The sequence below is a fragment of the Hyperolius riggenbachi genome, chromosome 9 (genome assembly GCF_040937935.1).
Source record: "Hyperolius riggenbachi isolate aHypRig1 chromosome 9, aHypRig1.pri, whole genome shotgun sequence".
Classification (NCBI taxonomy): Eukaryota; Metazoa; Chordata; class Amphibia; order Anura; family Hyperoliidae; genus Hyperolius; species Hyperolius riggenbachi.
The window spans coordinates 215,036,890-215,056,678 of NC_090654.1; the positions used below are offsets into that span (position 1 = coordinate 215,036,890).

The 19,789-nt window shown below is 44.3% G+C and overlaps 1 protein-coding gene across 1 annotated transcript in view; it reads right to left on the reverse strand.

Moving 5' to 3' along the window:
- Nucleotides 1-4,721: 4,721 nt before the first annotated feature.
- The window catches only part of EIF4E3 (eukaryotic translation initiation factor 4E family member 3), a 30,163-nt gene continuing 15,095 nt past the window's right edge, over nt 4,722-19,789 (reverse strand). Inside the window, exons 3-7 of the mRNA XM_068251839.1 lie at nt 12,431-12,525; nt 12,293-12,353; nt 9,879-9,945; nt 8,859-9,014; nt 4,722-6,484 (exon numbers count right to left, since the gene is read on the reverse strand). Of these exons, the coding sequence (XP_068107940.1) occupies nt 6,438-6,484; nt 8,859-9,014; nt 9,879-9,945; nt 12,293-12,353; nt 12,431-12,525 (426 nt within the window). The 3' untranslated portion in view covers nt 4,722-6,437. The remainder of the gene's footprint in view (nt 6,485-8,858; nt 9,015-9,878; nt 9,946-12,292; nt 12,354-12,430; nt 12,526-19,789) is intronic.

Consider the following 19,789-nt stretch of genomic DNA (forward strand, 5'->3'; position numbering starts at 1 on the left):
TCTGCCGACTGGAATAGTGTCTGTGCGTGGGGAGGGAGACACAGCCACATGTCTGGGGGAAGCTGCCAGTGTGCCACGCAGGGCCAAAGGGCAGGACGGGGCACGGTCTGGGCAGCAGGAGCCCAAACGCTCTGGTGACTCCTGGTTGACTGGCAGGGGGCGGAGTTAGAGGCAGCACCGCACTTGGTAAACATTGTACCATGCGGCTGCTGCTTTGGAGAAGGGGCCGGACTAAAGGAGGAGGAGTGGGAAGAGCAGTGTTGAACACTGCTTCTATTGGCCAGGAGCGGTAGGAGGGGGCGTGTGTAGAGGCGGCAATGGGGGCTTGCTGATGGCTCAGGCACCGGAGATGGTGCCAGCCGGAGAATAAATAACTATAATAAGTTGTTCTGCAGTGCACAGTAGTAGCGGCGGGTGGCCTCGGTCCCGCTGCAGCGCCTTCCCCAGCATGCCGCCTCAGGCCAAGGCTTGTCCTGCCTATGCCTTAAGGCGCCCCTGGAGCCAAGGCATTTTCAGACAGTAGCAAGGGTTCATGGGAGCTCAGTCTGGGGAGGAATTACTAGCCAAAGATTACAGAGGCAGAGGGAGGGATTAGGATTTTTTTTCATGGGCTCAAGCTGCAGATAAGCTTGACTAATGTTTACAAACATGGCTGCTGTCATTGTATCACAGGAAGAACCCATATTCTATTGAAGCTGTTTGCAGCTAGATTAGCTGAGTAAACTAAACTTTAGATTAAATAGACAAGTTACTCATAGTTTTTCATCTGATCCGCTTTAATGTTGAGGCATTTCTCATCACATAGAACACTTGGCAAAAACTGCCATATCTCCCTCCAGAGATGCTCCTTACTAGATACAGCAAAGTCCCTAGTATCCGTCACAGATCGCCTGATGACTGATATAGGCGCTATAGCACAAACCTCCCCCTCCATGCAACATAAAATACCAAGTGTCCTGCTTGGAGATACAGGAAGGTGGTTAGACAAAGCTGCTTTCCAGCATCCTCCGTTTACAGCTCCTGGTGCGTCACCTGACCTGTGTCAGCTATACATGGAAGACATCAGAAAACTGCTAGGAGCAACAGGAAGGTTAGAAGATGGTAAGATTATACACTGAGTATATGTCTCTGCAACACCCAAGTTTTGAACAGGGACATTGCTGTAACCAGGGCTGTGGAGTCGGAGCAGGGGCAATTTTGGGCACCCGGAGTCGTGGTTTCAGAAACTGAGTTGGGAGTCAGAGTCGCACGATTTGTGTACAAAATCCACAGCCCTGTTAAGTATTAGACTAAGGAGTCGGAGTAGAGTAGTCGGAGCAAATTTGGGTACCCGGAGTCGGAGTTTCAGAAACTGAGGAGTCGGAAGATTTATGTACCGACTCCACAGCCCTGGCTGTAACTCCAATTTTAGCATAAACTGAAAAACAAACAAAGTGTTGAAGAAAAATTTTATTCACAAATACCACTGAGTACATATAAGCAGTTTATAAATACAGACAGAAAGATTTAAAAAAGGGCTCAAAGAAGAAAAATGATAAATTAAAATCTGACAGCTGGATGTCAGTGCAATATTTTTCATAATTAAAACAAAGTCTTCACACATCTGGATGAAGGCATTATCAGGAGGGAAAAAGGTGGAATTTCACAAACCGTGTTAAATATAAAATGTACCTGTCACAATGATCACTGGTGGCCATTTTGTCAGGTAAACAGCTAGCCAAATTACGGTTCACTAGAAGGCAGTCCTCATTGGGACACTAATGGCCTAGTACAACAGGGCCATTGGCAGGTCCACTCTAAGTGATGGATTACTGTACATTCATTGACAACTTCTTGAAGACTGCTTCATCTTTGGTTCTAAGAATATGAATCCAGATGACGTGAACAAAAATGCACTCCTTCACATTTAGCAGTGGTAAAAATTCTTAAAGATGGCATTACTGTAGAACACCAGAGGAGGTGGGGGGTGCGGGGATGGCCAAGGAAGCCCACATTAGGTTATGCCAGTGTCCATAGTATATTGAGTTAGAATTTAAACTGATTTTCAGTGGATCACTATGTTGCAAGTTGGCAGTGTATGAAAATTGAGAATCTTAATCTTATGGCACTTTTCCACTGAGGAATATTTTTTGCTTTACTTTTGCATCATTGGTCTCAATATTAAGGGGTACCCAGAAAAAGGTTTAAGGCCCAGTTCAAATTGGCGTTACAAACTGGTCTGTTACCGGATGGGAACATATCCAATGTTAACCTATTTTCTGAACCGCTGAGCCCAGCGAAACAAACCGATCCCGAAGCACTGCATTGGGGCAATGAGAACAGAATGGTCTTTCTTCATTGTGAAACAAACATTCTAAGGAGAAAATCCACTTTGGGGGATAGGGGAAACCCAAACGGAAGCAACTTAGGACCCGTTTCCACTAGGACCGATGCAATGCAGCTACATAGCCACATCGCACCGCATGTATGCCGAAACACATGCACGGCAATGGAAGGGTTTCCACTGCGTGCATGTGGTGCAGAGCGATCCAAGAATCTGCAGCATGCTGCAGATTCTCGCACGGCCGCATCCACGTCTCATCTCCAATACACTTCTACATCGGGAGATGCGGAAGTGATGCGGCCGGCAGCATCAATGCGATGCGGCTAGGTAGCTGAATTCGCATCACTAAGTAGTGGAAACAGGCCCTTAGTGGCAATGGATCTAATTGACCAGTAATCAGATCTGTTTGCCACTAAACTGCCAGTATTAAGTGGATCTGAGGTGAACTTTTACTCATTGCATAATGGTTTTCCTTTCCTATTGTTTATAGGGCATTAATACTCGAATTCCCTATAAACTAAATAAACCAAGCCCACAGGTTCAAAGAGCCTTGGCAGTGGCAAGGGCTCATGGGAGCTCAGTGGGGGGGGGGGGGGGGGGGGGGGGGGGGAATTAGGTTTTTTCCACAGGCTTCGTGCTCAAGATACAGATAAGCCTGCCTCTGTGTAATGTTTACAAACATGGCTACAGTCATTGTATCACAGGAAGAAATAATTTTCTATTAAAAGCTGTTTGCAGCTATATTTGCTGTGTAAACTAAACTTTAAAAACTATAACAAGTAACTGGTCTATATATCTTCTCTAATCTCAGATCCGCTTTAACTGTTGATTCCAATGCCAAATGCACCACCGACATTGCGGGTCTCAACTCAAAGGGCTAAGCTTTCCAGAATGAACCAAGTGCCATCAGCAAAGATAGTCAACGAGATGCAAATAGCTTCAACTAGTGGGATCTCTGTATGCAAATTGTGTTCAGCTTGAAATTGGACCAATTAGCAGTAGGAAACAAATTAGTCCAGTTTCAAACTGAAAGGAATAAAAAATTGAATTTGCACCTCATTGACTGCCCATTAGACACCCATATTTGCCCACTCAGGAGCTGACAGCATGGAAAATATCAAGTTTCCTTGGATACAGAACTGCCCAACTCAAGGGAACACTGATTGGCATACTAACAAGGTCTTTGATCACACTGATCTCAAAAATAATGCACAGTAATGAACCACCATTAAGACCACTCCACTCATTAACTTCTACAGGTGAACTGAGGGTTGTGGGAAGCCATAGCCTACATCCAATCAGCAAGGCTGTGTGCAACTGAATGCTAATGTTCTATGGATACCAGCTCATCAAGAATTGCAAATTGCACAAGGTCATCGGCTACTCCAGCAGGCTGGAGAGCTAACATCTTTGTGAGGGGCAAAACTGCTCATTTGAAGAGGCTGCAAATGCAAGACTAGCCAAGGGTTTAATATCTGCTAAACTTCATTAAACCATTCTATCAACCAGTCTTAATTAGAAGGGGAGGTTTTACCAGCAAAACCATACAGAACTTTTCAGGCAAGGACTGTAGAGTCCTTGGCCAGCCCTGAAGCATCACTAGATGAGCCTCCAAATAAGCTTGTAATCAATAGCTACAGATTAAAAAAGTCTTACAGTCAACTAAGATTTACAAAGGGTCAGGGTATCCAAATAAAAAGCCAGCCATAAAATGTAGCAACTAAATTCAGTGCAATGGTAATTGCACATCAGCGTATGTAGCACTGGAGTTACTGGATGCGTTAGACTCCTAAATAGGAAAGGGCTTTTCAATCATTGCCAGCACCTCTTAGAGTGTTAAACTTTACAGGAGAGACAAGCTGAGAAAAATCTGAATAGTCAGGCTGTCATGGCTGGGTCTTGGGGAAAGTTTCAAAGAGCATAAATCAGGGGCTCACTTAAAGGACTTACGAGCCCAATAATAAAAAAAAGTTAAGTACCTTAATTTTTAAATGCACGGAGGACGCCGTCCCCGCAGTCTGATCGCCCCCCGTGCCGCTCCCGACCCCACGGACGGGGTCGGGCTCCCCTTCCTCTCCCAAGATGGCCGCCGGAGCCAGCCGCGGCTGCGCAGTCCGCATACGCGTTAGTGCGGCTGCGCAGCTCTAGGGCCTCCCCCCTCGATCCACGCTACTGTGCGTGGATCGGGGGAGGCCCTAGAGCTGCGCAGCCGCACTAACGCGTATGCGGACTGCGCAGCCGCGGCTGGCTCCGGCGGCCATCTTGGGAGAGGAAGGGGAGCCCGACCCCGTCCGTGGGGTCGGGAGCGGCACGGGGGGCGATCAGACTGCGGGGACCCGGCGGAACAGCACGGAGGGCGCGGACGCCGTCCTCCGTGCATTTAAAAATTAAGGTACTTAACTTTTTTTTATTTGGGCTCATAAGTCCTTTAAACCAGATAGCCAAGGCAAATCAAAGCCAACACCTAAGGGCCCTTTCACACTTGCGTTCTGTTTTGCCGCACAAAGCGTCACATCCGTTCACAGGAGCAGTGATAGCCCTACGGAGTCACATTGATCAGGGTGCTGTAGGTCCTGTCGTGGTGACGCAAGAGTTGCAGTGCATCATTACCCTAGAAGTGAGGCATACTTTAAAAAAATGATATGCTTCACTATTGTCACAGTGCAGCAGTAACGTGCAGTGCGACCTTTCAGGACAGTTGCATCTGTCATTTGAAGTGTGGAAGGGGCCTTACTCTGAGCATACCTGACCTCAAAGCAAAATCAAAGCTCAGTTACTCGAGAATGAGAACCTGGAAAGGAATCTTAATATACTGTTAAAAGCAAATTAAATATCAAAGATGCCCAAGTATACTGTGAAGAACTAGGAAGATTAAGGCTAGTAGAAGAAGAACTGCTGTACATATACAAGACGGCATATCTACCAACCAAGCCATCACAGCCAGTTTCAGATTAGAACTTCAAAACAGGCCACTGCTCTCCAGTTCAATGAATGCTGATCCAACCACCACTAGTCTTTCCTGAAGAGCTTCTATAAAACCACACATCGTGACCATATGGAGGTCACCAATGACTACCTGAGAATGTCATCTCCTGGCTGTAATGCTGATCCTAGGGCTTTAATCCTAGGCAAAGCTCTCATCTAGAAGTAAGCGATCAAGCATCAGATCTGAAGAGATTTTCCAGAGGAGGAAACCTAAAACATTAATGCCACAGGACCAAGATTATAGCCAGGAACCCAGCATTCAGAAGACCACCAATAGAACATTTCTCTGGCAGGTGCCCTTCAGCTGTGTATAGTTCCTAAAAAAAAAATTAAATAGCTACAGACTCCCTTTTCAATCACAGTCCAGTAAAGGATTTACAGAAGGCCAGTATACATAGTAAATAAAAACAGTATATACATACACCATCTGGGATTGTACTAAACCTTGGTGCTCTTGTGCAACAGCCCGCACGAGGGGAAAAAAAAAAATCTCATTAAAATTACAGTGCAGTGATCTGTCTGGAGGGGAGCAGAGAAGGAATGTCAACAGAAGCTTCTATGTTCTGCAACATGATTGTGCAAACTAAACACTTTAGAAAGTGGGCATGACCACCATCCATGTAGAAGAGTCCAGTATTACTGCAAAGCTTTTCTCCCATCATGGGAGGGAAAAAAAAAAAAGTGGGGAAAAAAATGTGCAAAGTGATCACATGACCAGGACTCCAGAGACCTGTTCACTCTTCAGAGGAAAAATAAAAAAATCCAGAAAGATTTAGAGCGGGGGAAAAAAACACCACGGACAAGACAGCTTTACAAACTTCACAGAGAGCCCTGAGTTGCTTGAACAGACCTGTGTTCTTACAGGTTGGTAGGGCAATAAGAATTGTTCCTTTTAGCAGCAAAGCCATCAGTTTTCAAAGAAGAAAAAACAAACAAAAAGCAAACAAGAATTCTGACTGAGTAATAGATTCTCCACTCAAAAATATTCTGTCAAAAAAAATAAAAAAACCAGTGTAGTTCAGCATTAAACTCCCATTCCTGGCCTTCCTGTTTTCTAACCCTTTACTGTACAGTGGGGCCCTAGCCCGCTGGAAGTTAGGGGGTTAAGGATTGTTGGTGCAGATTGATGCTAGTGTCTTGAACGGCCACCCTCAAATGCGTGGTGCTCTTCATGAGCTGCAAGAGAAGAGAAGGCAGGTGAGTGCAGGTAACTTCTGCAGTAACAGATTCAGATAGAAAGCCGATGCAAAACTAACGCCACATTTTATCAGTTTTGCCTGACGAGAACAGAACTGTACACATTGTATGCGTGACCCTAGCCAAAAGAAAAACTATTAGGACTGAATGTACCGGTGCTTTCAGCTATGCACCTTTAATCTTCTCTACAACACAAATCTAGCACCTCACTTATCAGAAAGGCTTCAGCTTCACTTCTACCTCTCTTCCCCCTTAATATGTGCAGCGTAAAATGGAAACTGAAGCAAGAAGTATATGGAAGCTGCCATGTTTCCTTTTAAAGAGTAACTGTAACGACAAAACGGCCCCTGGGGGGGTACTCACCTCGGGTCCAAATGCACCCTGTATGTATTTGGGGAGTTTAGCCTGTTTAATCTCGGGTCTAATCACAAGTTGTAATGTGATCTCACCCCTATGTCACATGACTGCCACAGCAGAGATGGCAGATAAGCCCATTTGAAAGCACAGGCTGTTAACATGTCTGCTTCCATTAATCAGAAGTAGAAATAGTGCATATTTTAGGACTTGTATCAGTTGTAACAAATGTGTAAAGGTTATGCATTTTTTTTTTAGAGCAGAGGGGACGTTCCAAGTTCAGGTCCACTTTAACAATGTCAGATCTGACAATATCTGCATTTCTGGTGATCACTACTGCAGCCAAATAGATCAGCAGGATGGGTCAGGCAACTGGAATGGTCTAAAAATGAAATTAATGGCTGCCTCTATAGTGTCAGTTCAGTTGTCTCACATCTGCCAGCCTGTTCCACAGGACATGTGACATCACTACATGCGCAGAGTGACATGGCATAATGCACTTGTTGTGATGCCAAACACTTCTTCCCTGATGGAGGGTGGTGAAACACCAGGCAGTGACAGGATGATAAAAAGATTTGATACTGAATTCTGTTGCAAATTCACTGTGTAGCGTGTGGCTAATAGCTGCCTCTGAGCAGAGAGGGAACTAATGGTTGATCTAGCCATACACTGAGTGATGCATGGCCACCTTTAAGCCTGGAACCCACTAGACAGCACAAAATACAATTTAATTTGCTAGCGATTTGCAGGCCATTTCCTTGCTCCAATACAATTAGAATGGAAACGCTCCCAAAATGCTTCATGTCCTGCGATAGAGATTGGCTTAATTGCAAAAGCTGTAGTGGAATCTTTCCCATCCACTTACATTGGCAGAGTGTTTAAAGAAAGCGCTAGCTATTTAAAGCGCTTCCAAAAAAAAAAAAAAATCCTAGTGGGTTCCAAGCCTTAGGCTAGGTTCCACAACACTACCCTATCACTGAACCGCGCATGGCCTTAACATTGCAGTGTGGTGAACTGTTATAAGACTACACACGATTTTTACATGCTAGAGATTTTAAAAGCTTTTGCCAATGCAATGCTATGGGGATTTTTTACAAAAATCACATTGCTCCAAAATGAACACTTATAGGATAACATTAGCAAGAGCTTAACTGTTCCGGACCACCTGCATTACATTCTACGCCGCACTTGTGGCTGTTCTAGCCTGATGCGGCGTAGAATCTACACCGGCCCGCCGTTTCTGCTCCCAACGTGATCGAGCGCACCTGGAGGGGGAGATTAAGCTGTCATGACAGCTGACATCCCCTCTGATCAGCAGCCATTGTGAATGGAGACTGCCCAGCCAGCCAGAGGGGATCCAGTCGGCTGACCCCCCCCCCCCCCCCGCACAATGCCTGGTCCTTAAGGGGGGGGGGTTAGGCAGCCGGTCCCAAAACGAAAGAAAAAAATTGCTTAGAAAAGCTTACAGTGTAAACGTGCCCTTACTGTGCAGGTCTGTAGCAGTATTACTAGGGAGGGTCAGTGAGATAAGCCATTTTATGCAGCCTGAAATGGACCAGTCAAGAAATGCAGCAGAATTTCAATGGTCCATTTTCAAGCTCCATTGTTTTACATAAAATTAGCATTAACTAAGTATTGAGCCCCCACGATTAGTGATCACTAGTCATACTAATCTGGCTGCTTTGCACAAACAGCTGTTGGGCACACTCCAATCCCCAACTCCCCACACTGACTGGAACTAGAGACTGACTGGCTCTGACATTATGCCACTTGAAACTAAGCCAAGCTGAGAGGACATGTGACAGACACGGCCTATCTTCGTACATGAATATTTTCAACACGTGCACCTGTTTTGGGTAAACACTCATTGAGTCACATTAGGACTTACTGTATGACCTATGATGCAGTGTACTTCCTTACAGAACATCCTAAGCAGCTGAGTCATTTCATCTAAAAAGTCATCTGAACCAAATTACTAGTTAAAAGCCAATAAACTTACGCTTATAAAATACAGCTTTAAAAGAGGTGTTTGGCAGAAGCTCGTATATCTTTTCTAGAACTGTGGCTTCACCAACAACTGCAGCATTTCCATTCCACACTTGGACGACATCTTCACGGTCACGTACACTCACACTGACACCGATCACTTCATCCTCTGCAGAACATGGCAGAAAAATGGTGGTTAGAAGTTAGTCTTCAATATGCAGAAATGCAAAGGGGAAGGAGGAACTGGAGAAAGCAATCATGAACTATACTAATACATTAATATTGATTTCCCCAATCGTTATCACTGACCCGTCATTGGTAACAATTACCAGGTAGACCAGCCTGTAATAGCACCCACAGCCCATTGAGGAAAGGCAGGCACGTGTTAAAAATCCATGTCTCAGTTTTCAGCCTTATATTTTAAAAATGTGATATTGTAGATAAAACTGACATTTGCATGTTTAAAGTGTGTCCCTAGTACAATGTATGGTGATAATATTTTATTTGAAAATAAGGTGCAACTTTTATATTATAAGACTTAGACAAACCAGTAATACACCCTCATGACAAAACAAAACAAACCCTAAGGCAACTTTTTTTAAATGCATTTTTTGAAGGGTTTTATTTTGGCAACTATGGGGTAGAAGTGGAAGGGGTTAAAACTATAAATGTTATTTATTTTTTGTATGTAATGGTGTATTTGGGTGTTTTACTTTTGGCTCCACACTTAGTTCTGAGTACTGTAAACAGTAGAAGGGAACTAGTGTGTAACTTTATCTACACCCCTGATCTGCAAGTGAAGTAAACTGTGGCATATAGTAGCAAAGATCTGCAACAGGACACAAAGGCTTGAACTGTGTTCACTAATAGGTCACTACGATACCATTGAAACCTGACCAGACTGTCCAAAATCCTGGTACACCCCTTCAATTTTGATTGGCCAATTTTAAACCAACCCCATGTAGTGGCATGAGGACTGACAGATTTTGCATACCACGAACAGAATGTGTAGGTAAACACTCGGTATAATTACCTGACGAACATCGGTTTGTAAACTGTTCTCCAATAGTAGCAAGCAAAAGTTCTTTCCAAACTAGTGCCTGTTGAAGAGAAGGAAAGTGAGCAAGTTTGATCTGCAAAAGGGTGTTCAGTTGGCCAATTCACACAAATACACAATGTTTACAGTAATCAGTTCTGTAGAGCCTTATATCTCATGACGCCAAGCTACTTTTATACAGGTCAATTGATTAGACGTTCAGGTCTAGTTCACAGTTGCACTGCAGAATACTGCTTGTCGACTCACTGACCATACAATTCTATGGACCTGTTCACACTTCTGTGCTGTAACAGATTGCATTATTCTAAACTCTGCAATCAGGCTTTCAAAATTAAAGGGACTCTGAACTGAAAATAAACCGATAATGATTTGTATGTGTAGTGCAGCTAAGGTGGCCATTCACTGGTCGATGCGCCATCAGATCGACCCCTCATTGAATCAGATCAGAGAGGGATCGTATGGCTGCATTTACTGCAAACAGATTGTGAATAGATTTCATGCTGAAATCAATTCACAATCTGTGGAGCTGCCGCCTGCATACGTTAACCTGATCCAGCCAGCGCAAGTCCTGGTCTCCGCTGTCTTCTCCGCGCTGGGCTCCAGCTTCACTGAACTTCCTGTCTGGGGAAGTTTAAACAGTAGAGGGCACTCTACTGTTTCTGCCGAGACAGGAAGAAGTGAAGCCTGCTGGAATCGGAGCCAAGTGGAGAAGGATCAGCAGTGACACGCCGGCAGAACAGGTAATGTATTGCGTCGGTCATTCGATCGCCACTAGCGACGCACTCTCGACCTGCCGGATGTGATTTGGTCAGAAATCGTTCGGTCAACGTTTGCGCAATGATTTCATAGCAGATTCGATCAGTAATCAAATCTGCTGTATGTTGGCAGGAAAATAGTTGTGTATGGGCCCCTTAAGAAACTATGAGCAAAGATATGAGCCGAATATGGTTTCCAGTACAGGAAGTGTTAAACTCCAGTTATCTATGCAAAAGAGCTTATCTGAGCTCCATGACTTCCAAGAGCTTTGTCTTAAGGCCCATACACGTCTGATTATTTTTTTTTTTTTATACGACAGGTCGTTTGGACGTCGAATCAGACGTGTGTACTGTCAGTCGTTTATCTGATAAGACTGGTGCAAGACCATAGAACAGGTCCAAACGAGTGTCCAAAAAGAAAAAAAAAAAAAAAAGGCAGGTGTATGGGCCTTTAAGCGTATTCTCTCAAGTGTCTCATTGTATTTTGTTTATGTAAAGTTCACTAGCCTGCACTGAAATCATTTTAGAATGCTGTGTAATGTGTAAATTGATGATGCAATTTTATAAATAAAAACCAAAAACTATAACTGAAAATATGAGACCATTTTCTTTGCTACTAAATGTTCTATGAATTATCCATACTACACAACATTCATGCCTTGTTTTCCGCTTCAGTGTCAATTTAACATATATGTCCAGTCACCACACTTTAACGTGTTATGCAACTGACCACTGTGAACCCAGCCTCAAGCAAACTATGAAAAAATTTCTGTAGTCATATTGACTAAAGGCTGAAGAGGAAATTATGGTAATTTTAAACTGCAACCAAATGTACTGTAACAATTAAACTGGTTGCCACCACAGCCAGGTCACCTATCCAGATTGACAGGTGACTCTGCAGGCATCCCATGTTGCCAGCATCTGATTCTGCATGGGCCAAGAGCAATAGGCTACCAGAGATAATTTGCTAAATAGCTTGCTATTCCTTCCACCCTCCCATGATGTGAAGTACACATTGCTTGGTCTTGCATGCCACTACTGGACAGACCATGACCCTCTAGCTACAAACTAAACCCCAAGCAACCAGATCCATGACCACACACTGCTAGGGTGGCCTCAGTCCTGCATGTAGACAATATTCCTTGCTTTATCAGCAACCATGTAGCCTGGAACAGGGCCAATCAAGTGCACTTTCTGCCAACCTGACATTCTAAAGCTCCATACACATGCTAGTTGAAACCAAGTAGAGGCATCCAATAACTACCTTAGCTGAGACCCCAGCATGTGCACAGCAGCCCCACCCTCTTTTAGCCAGCAATCTGCCTGGCTAATCACTTGGCCTAAAGCATTGTTCTCCCACTGTACCCCACCAGCTGTGTGAGGTCACTCCTGCTCCCCTCCATAGAACAGGACAGGTTGCTAGTCCACAGGCTGGCAATACATCTGTACAGCATGAGCCCTGTAAGATCAGGGAAATAGAGTGCCGATCACCACTGGGCAACATTCTTCGTGTGTACAAGGCTTAAGTATCAATTTGCATAGAAGACTGAAAAAGTTAGCATTAATTATCTCCATCGTAATAGTTCTAGCAGACCATATACTGGACTATCTGAAACTGACAGTCTGAAGTCCTACCGAGCTCTCTTTTGGAACTTTCATTTTCCACACACCTCCCTTGGCATTGCTTTCTTCCTCCCTGTAAGCAAAACAGAAGTTAACACATGGACAGATCCTGCTAATCTAAGGTAAAATAGGGGGTGGTAATTAACTTACCAAAGTGGTTTCCTTTCACCCCTCATTAAGTGGTAGCTACATCGTAGAGGTAGGTTTGTCACAGGAGGGATATTATTATACACACTCCAGAAACGCTACAGGAGGGGGAAAAGAAAAAACAGACATGAGAAACTATTCAAACTTGCACCGATAGTAATTTTTTCATCAAGGGGCTGCTACTTGCTAAGATCTGCCTCTTCCAGTTCAGAAGATTTTTTTTTTATTTTTTTTAACACACACAAATACATAGAGTGCATGCAGATATACAGCAGGTACATTGCATATACAAGGCATAGAATACAGCATATACAAGGCATAGAATACAGCATATATAGAAGGAATGGACCCAGGTAAAGGACCAGGGGGACATCTGCTGCTGTCTATGGCACTGAAAACGCTTCTGCAGCAATATTTTGACTCCCGATGCCCCACGGTCCAACCCAGGGCTGTGGAGTCGGTACAAAAATCCAACTCAGTTTAGGATTCTTCCGACTCCTCTAATTTGCATATTACAATCTTGTTGATTGAAAGTATGTAACATTAAAATTTGTCTCAACTGCCAACGCTTAGGAATTTAAAAAAAAAAAAAAAAAAAAAAACCCAGACAACTGAAGTGAGGATATGGAGACTGCCATATTTATTCCCTTTAGTCAGACTAAAACTAGTCTTTGGTAAGAGTACTGTAAAAGGTACAGAATGGTACAACGAACAGCTATCAGGCCCTAGGCAATGTAACTGGGTACATGTAAATGTGTGTACACACGCACTACAAAACGACGGGTCTGCCAGACCCTCTCACTGGGCGGTCTTTAGCCGACAGTATGCGCTGTCGGTGGACCGATAAAGCAGTTTCTGAACGATGCACCCAGCGCATACTGTCGGCTAATGACCGCCCAGCGGGAGGGTCCGGCGGACCAGTCATTCCTTTTGTAGTGCGTGTGTACGCACCTTTAGAGTGATGTGCAGGTACTCTGCAGGGGAATAAGGAGGAGATTCTTCCTCTATTACACATGCACAATCTGAACCAGGTTTATGGGTGATAGACAACACCTGTGTTCAATGTGCACAACATTCTCAGTGGATTTCCTAAAGCTCTGTGGGGAGTGCATATGTAGAGTATAGTACTACTGTGTAACAGTAAACCTGAGACAGATGAAATTAAAGTTATATAGATACCTGGGGCTTCCTTCAGCCCCCTTCAGGCTAATCAGTCCCTCGTTGTCCTCCACCTGGATCTTCTGCTATGAGTCCAGGTACTTGAGCCAATCTGGCATAGTGCGCGTGCACACTCTGCCGCCGGGAGCATACTACACCTGCGCAGGTGCAGAATGTTCCTGGCTGTAGGAGCGGCACGTGGCTGGACTGGCTGATTAACCGGGACTCATAGCAGAAGATCCAGGTGGTGGAGGTGGACAGTGGACTGATTAGCCTGAAGGGGGCTGGAAAAAGCCCCATGTATAAAATGTTTTATCCGTCTCAGGTACCATTTAATTCGTAGTCACCAAACCAAATTTTAACACAAATTATTTGATTTCACGAGCAAAGCGTGCATAAATCAGCATCACCATAGAGATTCTGGTGTACACTTCATATATACTGTACAATCAGATATGCATATCTGACTTTATAAATATAGGGACTGCTTTATTGAAGCAGCACAAGTAACTAATTTTTATTGGTTTCTCATTTTTGTGGACTAAGCACAGCTACTACTGTATGTATAAATTTATGATGACTTATGTGAAATATAACATTTTATCATATTTTCTATTTTAATTACAGTTTAAAATTCATTGAGTCAGTCTGCATTTTTTCCCCGACTCCAACTCCAGGCACCCAAAATTGCCCCGACTTTACAGCCCTGGTCCAACCTGAAGAAGAAGGGGAGAAAAAAGTGCAAGCAAGTCCCCTTTGGATTTCAGTCACCTGGCTGGTTAGTGTTCTGTTGGCTGGCTTTGCCACTTGGCGGCTGGATAGGGGTTGAGCTGGGCAACCCAGATGAATCTGATGTGGAGTGGCTAAAGGTCTACGTGATCTAAGCAGTATGGGCCAGGTAGGAGTGCGGACAACCCCTACCAGGCAAATTAAAAACAATGGTGCATGAGCCAGCCTGGGGCCCTGGGAACTCACTGCCCGGGCCCCCAGAACCAGCATCTAACACCATATGTGAGCGCAGCCAAACCCTTGGAGCTGCCACCCCCAAGGCCTGTCTCCTACTGCTCTAAAACTTACCAAACACACAATTGTAGAAACTCACTCCCAAACAGTTCTCTGCTGCTTTATAAAGCCTGCAGGCTGCTTATAAGCCAATGAGAAATGCACACATATAATACACCTAGCTTGCAGTGATTAATCAAGCAGAAGCTGAGCAAGTCAGCCAGTCAGTTGGAGAGGGCTTCAGTTGCATATAGACAATGGCTAAATGACCAGCAGGGGGCACCAGCGTGCAGGATATTCCCTCTTATCTGCCCCCCTCCTAACTAAACTGCATGGGATACTACAATAAAATTAAAAACAATGGTGCATGAGCCAGCCTGGGGCCCCGGGAACTCTCGCTGCCCTGTTTGGGAGTGAGTTTCTCCAATTGTGTGTTTGGTAAGTTTTAGAGCAGTAGGAGACAGGCCTTGGGGGTGGCAGCTCCAAGGGTTTGGCTGAACCCCTACCAGGCAGCGACAGTTTCTGCATTGTTACTTTTCCCCTCCCCCAGCAGCAGAAGAGGATCCAACTCTCTGGATGGAGTGGTTGAAGCAGGGTGCTAGTGTCCTGGTGACCCTGGGTTTCCTGCTGGTCGTGGAGTGGCCAGAGCAGAGACATGGCTGCAGTGGAGCTCAGCTGCCCGTCTGACTGGGGCAGCTGGAGATGGAGAAAGACTTCAACCTAGAAATGGCATTTCACTCACACATGCAATGTCATATTAACCACTTTGCATTCCAAGTCCCCTATCCTCCCCCGTTCCCCCCATTCCAGACAATTTTGGCATTTCAGCAGTCACTATTGGTATAGCAACTTACGTATGCCAACAAGTTAAAAACACTGATTATGCAAGTTTCCCAGCTGTCCTCTTGATCCTGCGTTTCTAACACATTTAGCCAGACCCTGAAGGAGCATGCAGATCAGGTAATCTGACTGGATTTGCTGCAGGTTTGTTTCATGTGTGAGATTGACATTACAAAAAAAAATAATCAAAAAAAAAAAATCATGGCAGCCTCCATATCATGCTCACCTCAGGTTCCCTTTACCAAGTTTCCTTGATTCTTTCAATCTCCCCTTAATTCAATGATATCAGGTCTTGCTAGTTTTCTTTCCTGTTTGACAAGCCTGTACTGATCTCATCCTTCAACGAAAGATCCATAGACTCATCTGAACTAAAAATAGCAGCCCATAAGGAAATATTCCTATTTCTCCAGAAGTCATAAAGGGATGGGACTAACTACTAAAATGTAACTAACAACGGGAGTGACTTGTAGCTGCTTTGCAACAATGAGTACAAAGCTCAGCAACAAACTTCCTAGTGGTAATTTTTCTCCTTTTCTTTTTTTTTTTAAACATGAAGCAACTGTTGAGCTCCTGAACATATGCTGGTGGATAGAGAATGCAAAACATCTGGCAAGAAATACCCTATAATGAGTGTTCAAATTAGGACTAGATGAAGCCTTCATTAACTGTCTCCCAAGTTTTTCATGCAGTATTAAAGTTTAAGTCAAAATACCCTCTCTGCTCCAATAATTTGCTGCATCATAGCATTGACCTGCACAATTCATGTTATCCCATCAGGATTAAAGGGAATATCCAGGCAAAAAAAAAAGTTTCACTTACCTGGGGCTTCTACCAGCCCCATGCAGCCATCTTGTGCCCCCGTAGTCACTCACTGCTGCTCCTGTCCCCCGCTGGCAGCTAGCCGACCTCGGAGGTCGGTGGGCCGCATTGCGTACATTTTTTACGCATTCCCGCTAATGCAGGAACATTAACATACATTTTACGTGTTAGTGGTGCCATATGTAAATTTGTACGCGTTGCACAACTAACGCGTAAAAAGTGTATGTGCCAATGTTCCTGTATTAGTGGGAATGCGTAAAAATGGAGCCCGCCGACCTCCGAGGTCGGCTAGCTACCAGCGGGGGACTGGATGGGCACAGGATGGCTGCATGGGGCTGGTAGAAGCCCCAGGTAAGTGAAACTTTTTTTGCCTGGATATTCCCTTTAAGCTCGATCCTTAGGATGGCCCTGTGGGAAAGAGCACTCTACAGACATGTTTGGTATACCAGCATGATATACTGTTGCTATGGGGAGAAATAGCACAGCGTACAATAGAATGGCTTCTGGCAGGGTAAGGTCGACAATCATGCGCTTTGAGGGTCAATGCTGTTTAAAGGTCCCCCATGCTAGATCTTTAAAGGAGTTCAGGAGCCACTTGTAGCACTCTACTCTGCAGAGAAGGCCATGGATGGCCACCTCAGCAGAATTCAATCTAGGGTGTGAATGTAGTAACTTAGTTTTGTACACGTTCAATTTTTTTACAAACCACAGGTTGTCAGACCAACCCGCAGTGTGGTTGTTCTGACGACAGTTTTCCAGGCGGATGTGGATCAGTCAAAACCAGCCTCAGCCACCAGAGTGTACGAAGCTTAAGACTTATAAATTAGGAGCTTGATAGTTCATGAAAAGCATAGACTTTTCAGAAACTTAAAGTGAACCTTAAGTAAAAAAAAAAAGTCGGAAATGCGGAAAAAGCTACGCGTGCCAGTCCTGACGGGCCTGTCAGCAAAAGCGAAACTAGCTGGCAGCGGGGGACCAGAGGATTAGAGTGGCTGCGAGGGCACAGGAATGCTGCAGGGGGCTGGTAGAAGCCCCAGGTGAGTAAAACTTTTTCTGGCTTAAGTGTCCCTTTAACACAACAGAGGCGCATTGCCACTATTGGACCTTTTTGAGCTTGCACTCCTTGCCTGATGAAGCGGGTTATACCTGCGAAACGCGTTGCGGAGTGCCAAAATAAATTGTTATTTGCGATTTGAACAATCTCGATTGTCCATCATTTCAGGAGGTAAGTCCACCTGTACTCCTTTTTAGTTGTTTTTAGATCATTTTAACCTGCCTGGCGCCTCTGTCCAAATTTGCACTTTAACACAACAGCTTTCCCAAATAACTAAAATAGATTTAAAACAAACACTGTAGAGAAAGGGATATAAAAGCTGCTGTATTTTCTTTGAAACTAAGCAAAGTGGCTGATCCTGTGTCTTAAAGAGACTAACAAAATTTTCAGCCTTAGTTCTTCTATCCTATAAGTTACTTTGCCTGTTCTAATGTGCTCTGGCTTACTGCAGCCTTTCCTAATTGCACAGTGGCTGTGTTATCTCTGTTATATGATCTAATCTGCACGATACGATTCGATTAAATCAGACATGTCCGATCGGGATTGGATTAGATTCAATTCAATTCGCCATTGCAAAACAATGGCAAATCGAATCCCGATCGGACATGTCAGATTTAATTGGATCGTAAATAGAATCGTAATCAAATTGTACAAAGAATAGTATCGTGTAGATGGGGCTTAAGGCTTGAATGTGTGGAATGTGCAGGGCTGCTTGTGATTGGATAGAAGCGATACACACCCTCTGCAGGCCCCCTACACACTGTATGTCTCGCACACTTTATGTGAGCCTATCACAAGCTGGTTAGTTTGTAAACACTGCCTAAAACCTAATTACAAGCCAGGATTGCAGCAGAGAGTGGCAGAAGCAGCACAGAGGGGCCCAGGAGAACATAATAGAATGGTATGCTTTCTCTTTAAGCATGGTATACTATGATTAACCAATCATACCACATTATGTAGTAGAAGGGTCAACATATTGACTAGTATGAGCAGATTGTGTACATAAACCCTCATATTACATGCATGTAGTAAAATTGATCAGCGATTGCCCAATCCTAATCTGTGCTGTTGTAGAAAGACTATGAATGTTATGAATGTGAAGAAGTGGGTGTATCCTGAAAAACCACACTTGGTGTCTCTCTCCCCCCCCCCCCCCCCAAAAAAAAAATATTTGATCTCTGTATTGAGGTAAAACTGCTGTATTTGCTCATTCATACCAGGGTTGCCTCCTCCCAACCTGTCTTTCTGCATTTCTGTAATAACTGGCCTGTTGCACAGGGAGATCCACTTTTGGCAGACAGTTACCTCTATTAGTGATGAGGGTGCTTACAACTGGGGACACCTTAACATGTAGTAAACATGGAACATAAGGTGGACAACTGACTGCTGTCACCAAAGAAAACTGGCAATTATTGCTGTGGATCCTGTGGCCTTTGTGACCAAGTGTTGAGAAACTGACCAGTGACCTTAGGGGCCATGATGTCAAGATCAGGGGTGTTCTGTCATGCAGAGGTTAAATTTGTATTATATTGCCCTTTATGTCCCTGCAACTGATACTATAAACCACACGAGAAACAGGGCTGTGGAGTTGGTACAAAAATCTTCGATTCCAACTCCTCGGTTTATGAAACCACGACCCAGACTCAGAGTCTGGGTACCCAAAATGGCTCTGACTCAGACTCCTTAGTCTAATTCTTAACAGGGCTGTGGATTTTGTGAAAAACAAAAAAAAACGACCACACACAGACACGACTCCAACGCCAACTCCGAGTGCCCAAAAACTCCACAGCCTGATGGGAAATGCAACCTGTAGTGAAACATCTGTTCATTTTAAGGCTAAGAAAGGAGCCCCAAGATTTATAGAGCATGTTGCCTCCATCCATAGGAACCACCCAAGTTTATCTGGTTCTTTGCCCTAGAGTGCCCCCCACATTCACAGTGGAAGAGACAATGTCTGCATGTAGCATCTCCAGGCACTTGCTGTAAGTGCAGATTTACTTTTGCTCAATAAAAAAAACATCCAAACAGCTGTATCAGCTTCTACATCCCTCTGCTTACCCTATACAATACACTTCCACTCATGCCATAGTCTCAATGCACCACTCATGCCATAGTCTCAATGCACCATCTGCCCCGAGAGGAGTGACAAGAATATGTGCACCTCATCTATCAGGTTAGTGCAATGCTGTATTATACATGATACAGGGCTGGAGTAAGGACACATACTAACAGGAGGCCCACTGTGTGGTGTGACTACATAATAATGCATTGTTTTGCCAACTAAGACCCCTGGCTTTTAGTTAGCTGAAGTGATCGTGGTCCCTTGTCACTTTTGAACGAGCCTTTGTGTGGGAGTATGCAAAGGGTTATTTCAGTTTGCAGCTAGAATTTCCAGGGTTACAAGACATCTGGTAAATTGTGGGTTATGACTGAACACCAAATGTAGAAATCAATGAGGCAGCATTTGTAAAATGCTTGTCTCATGGCAA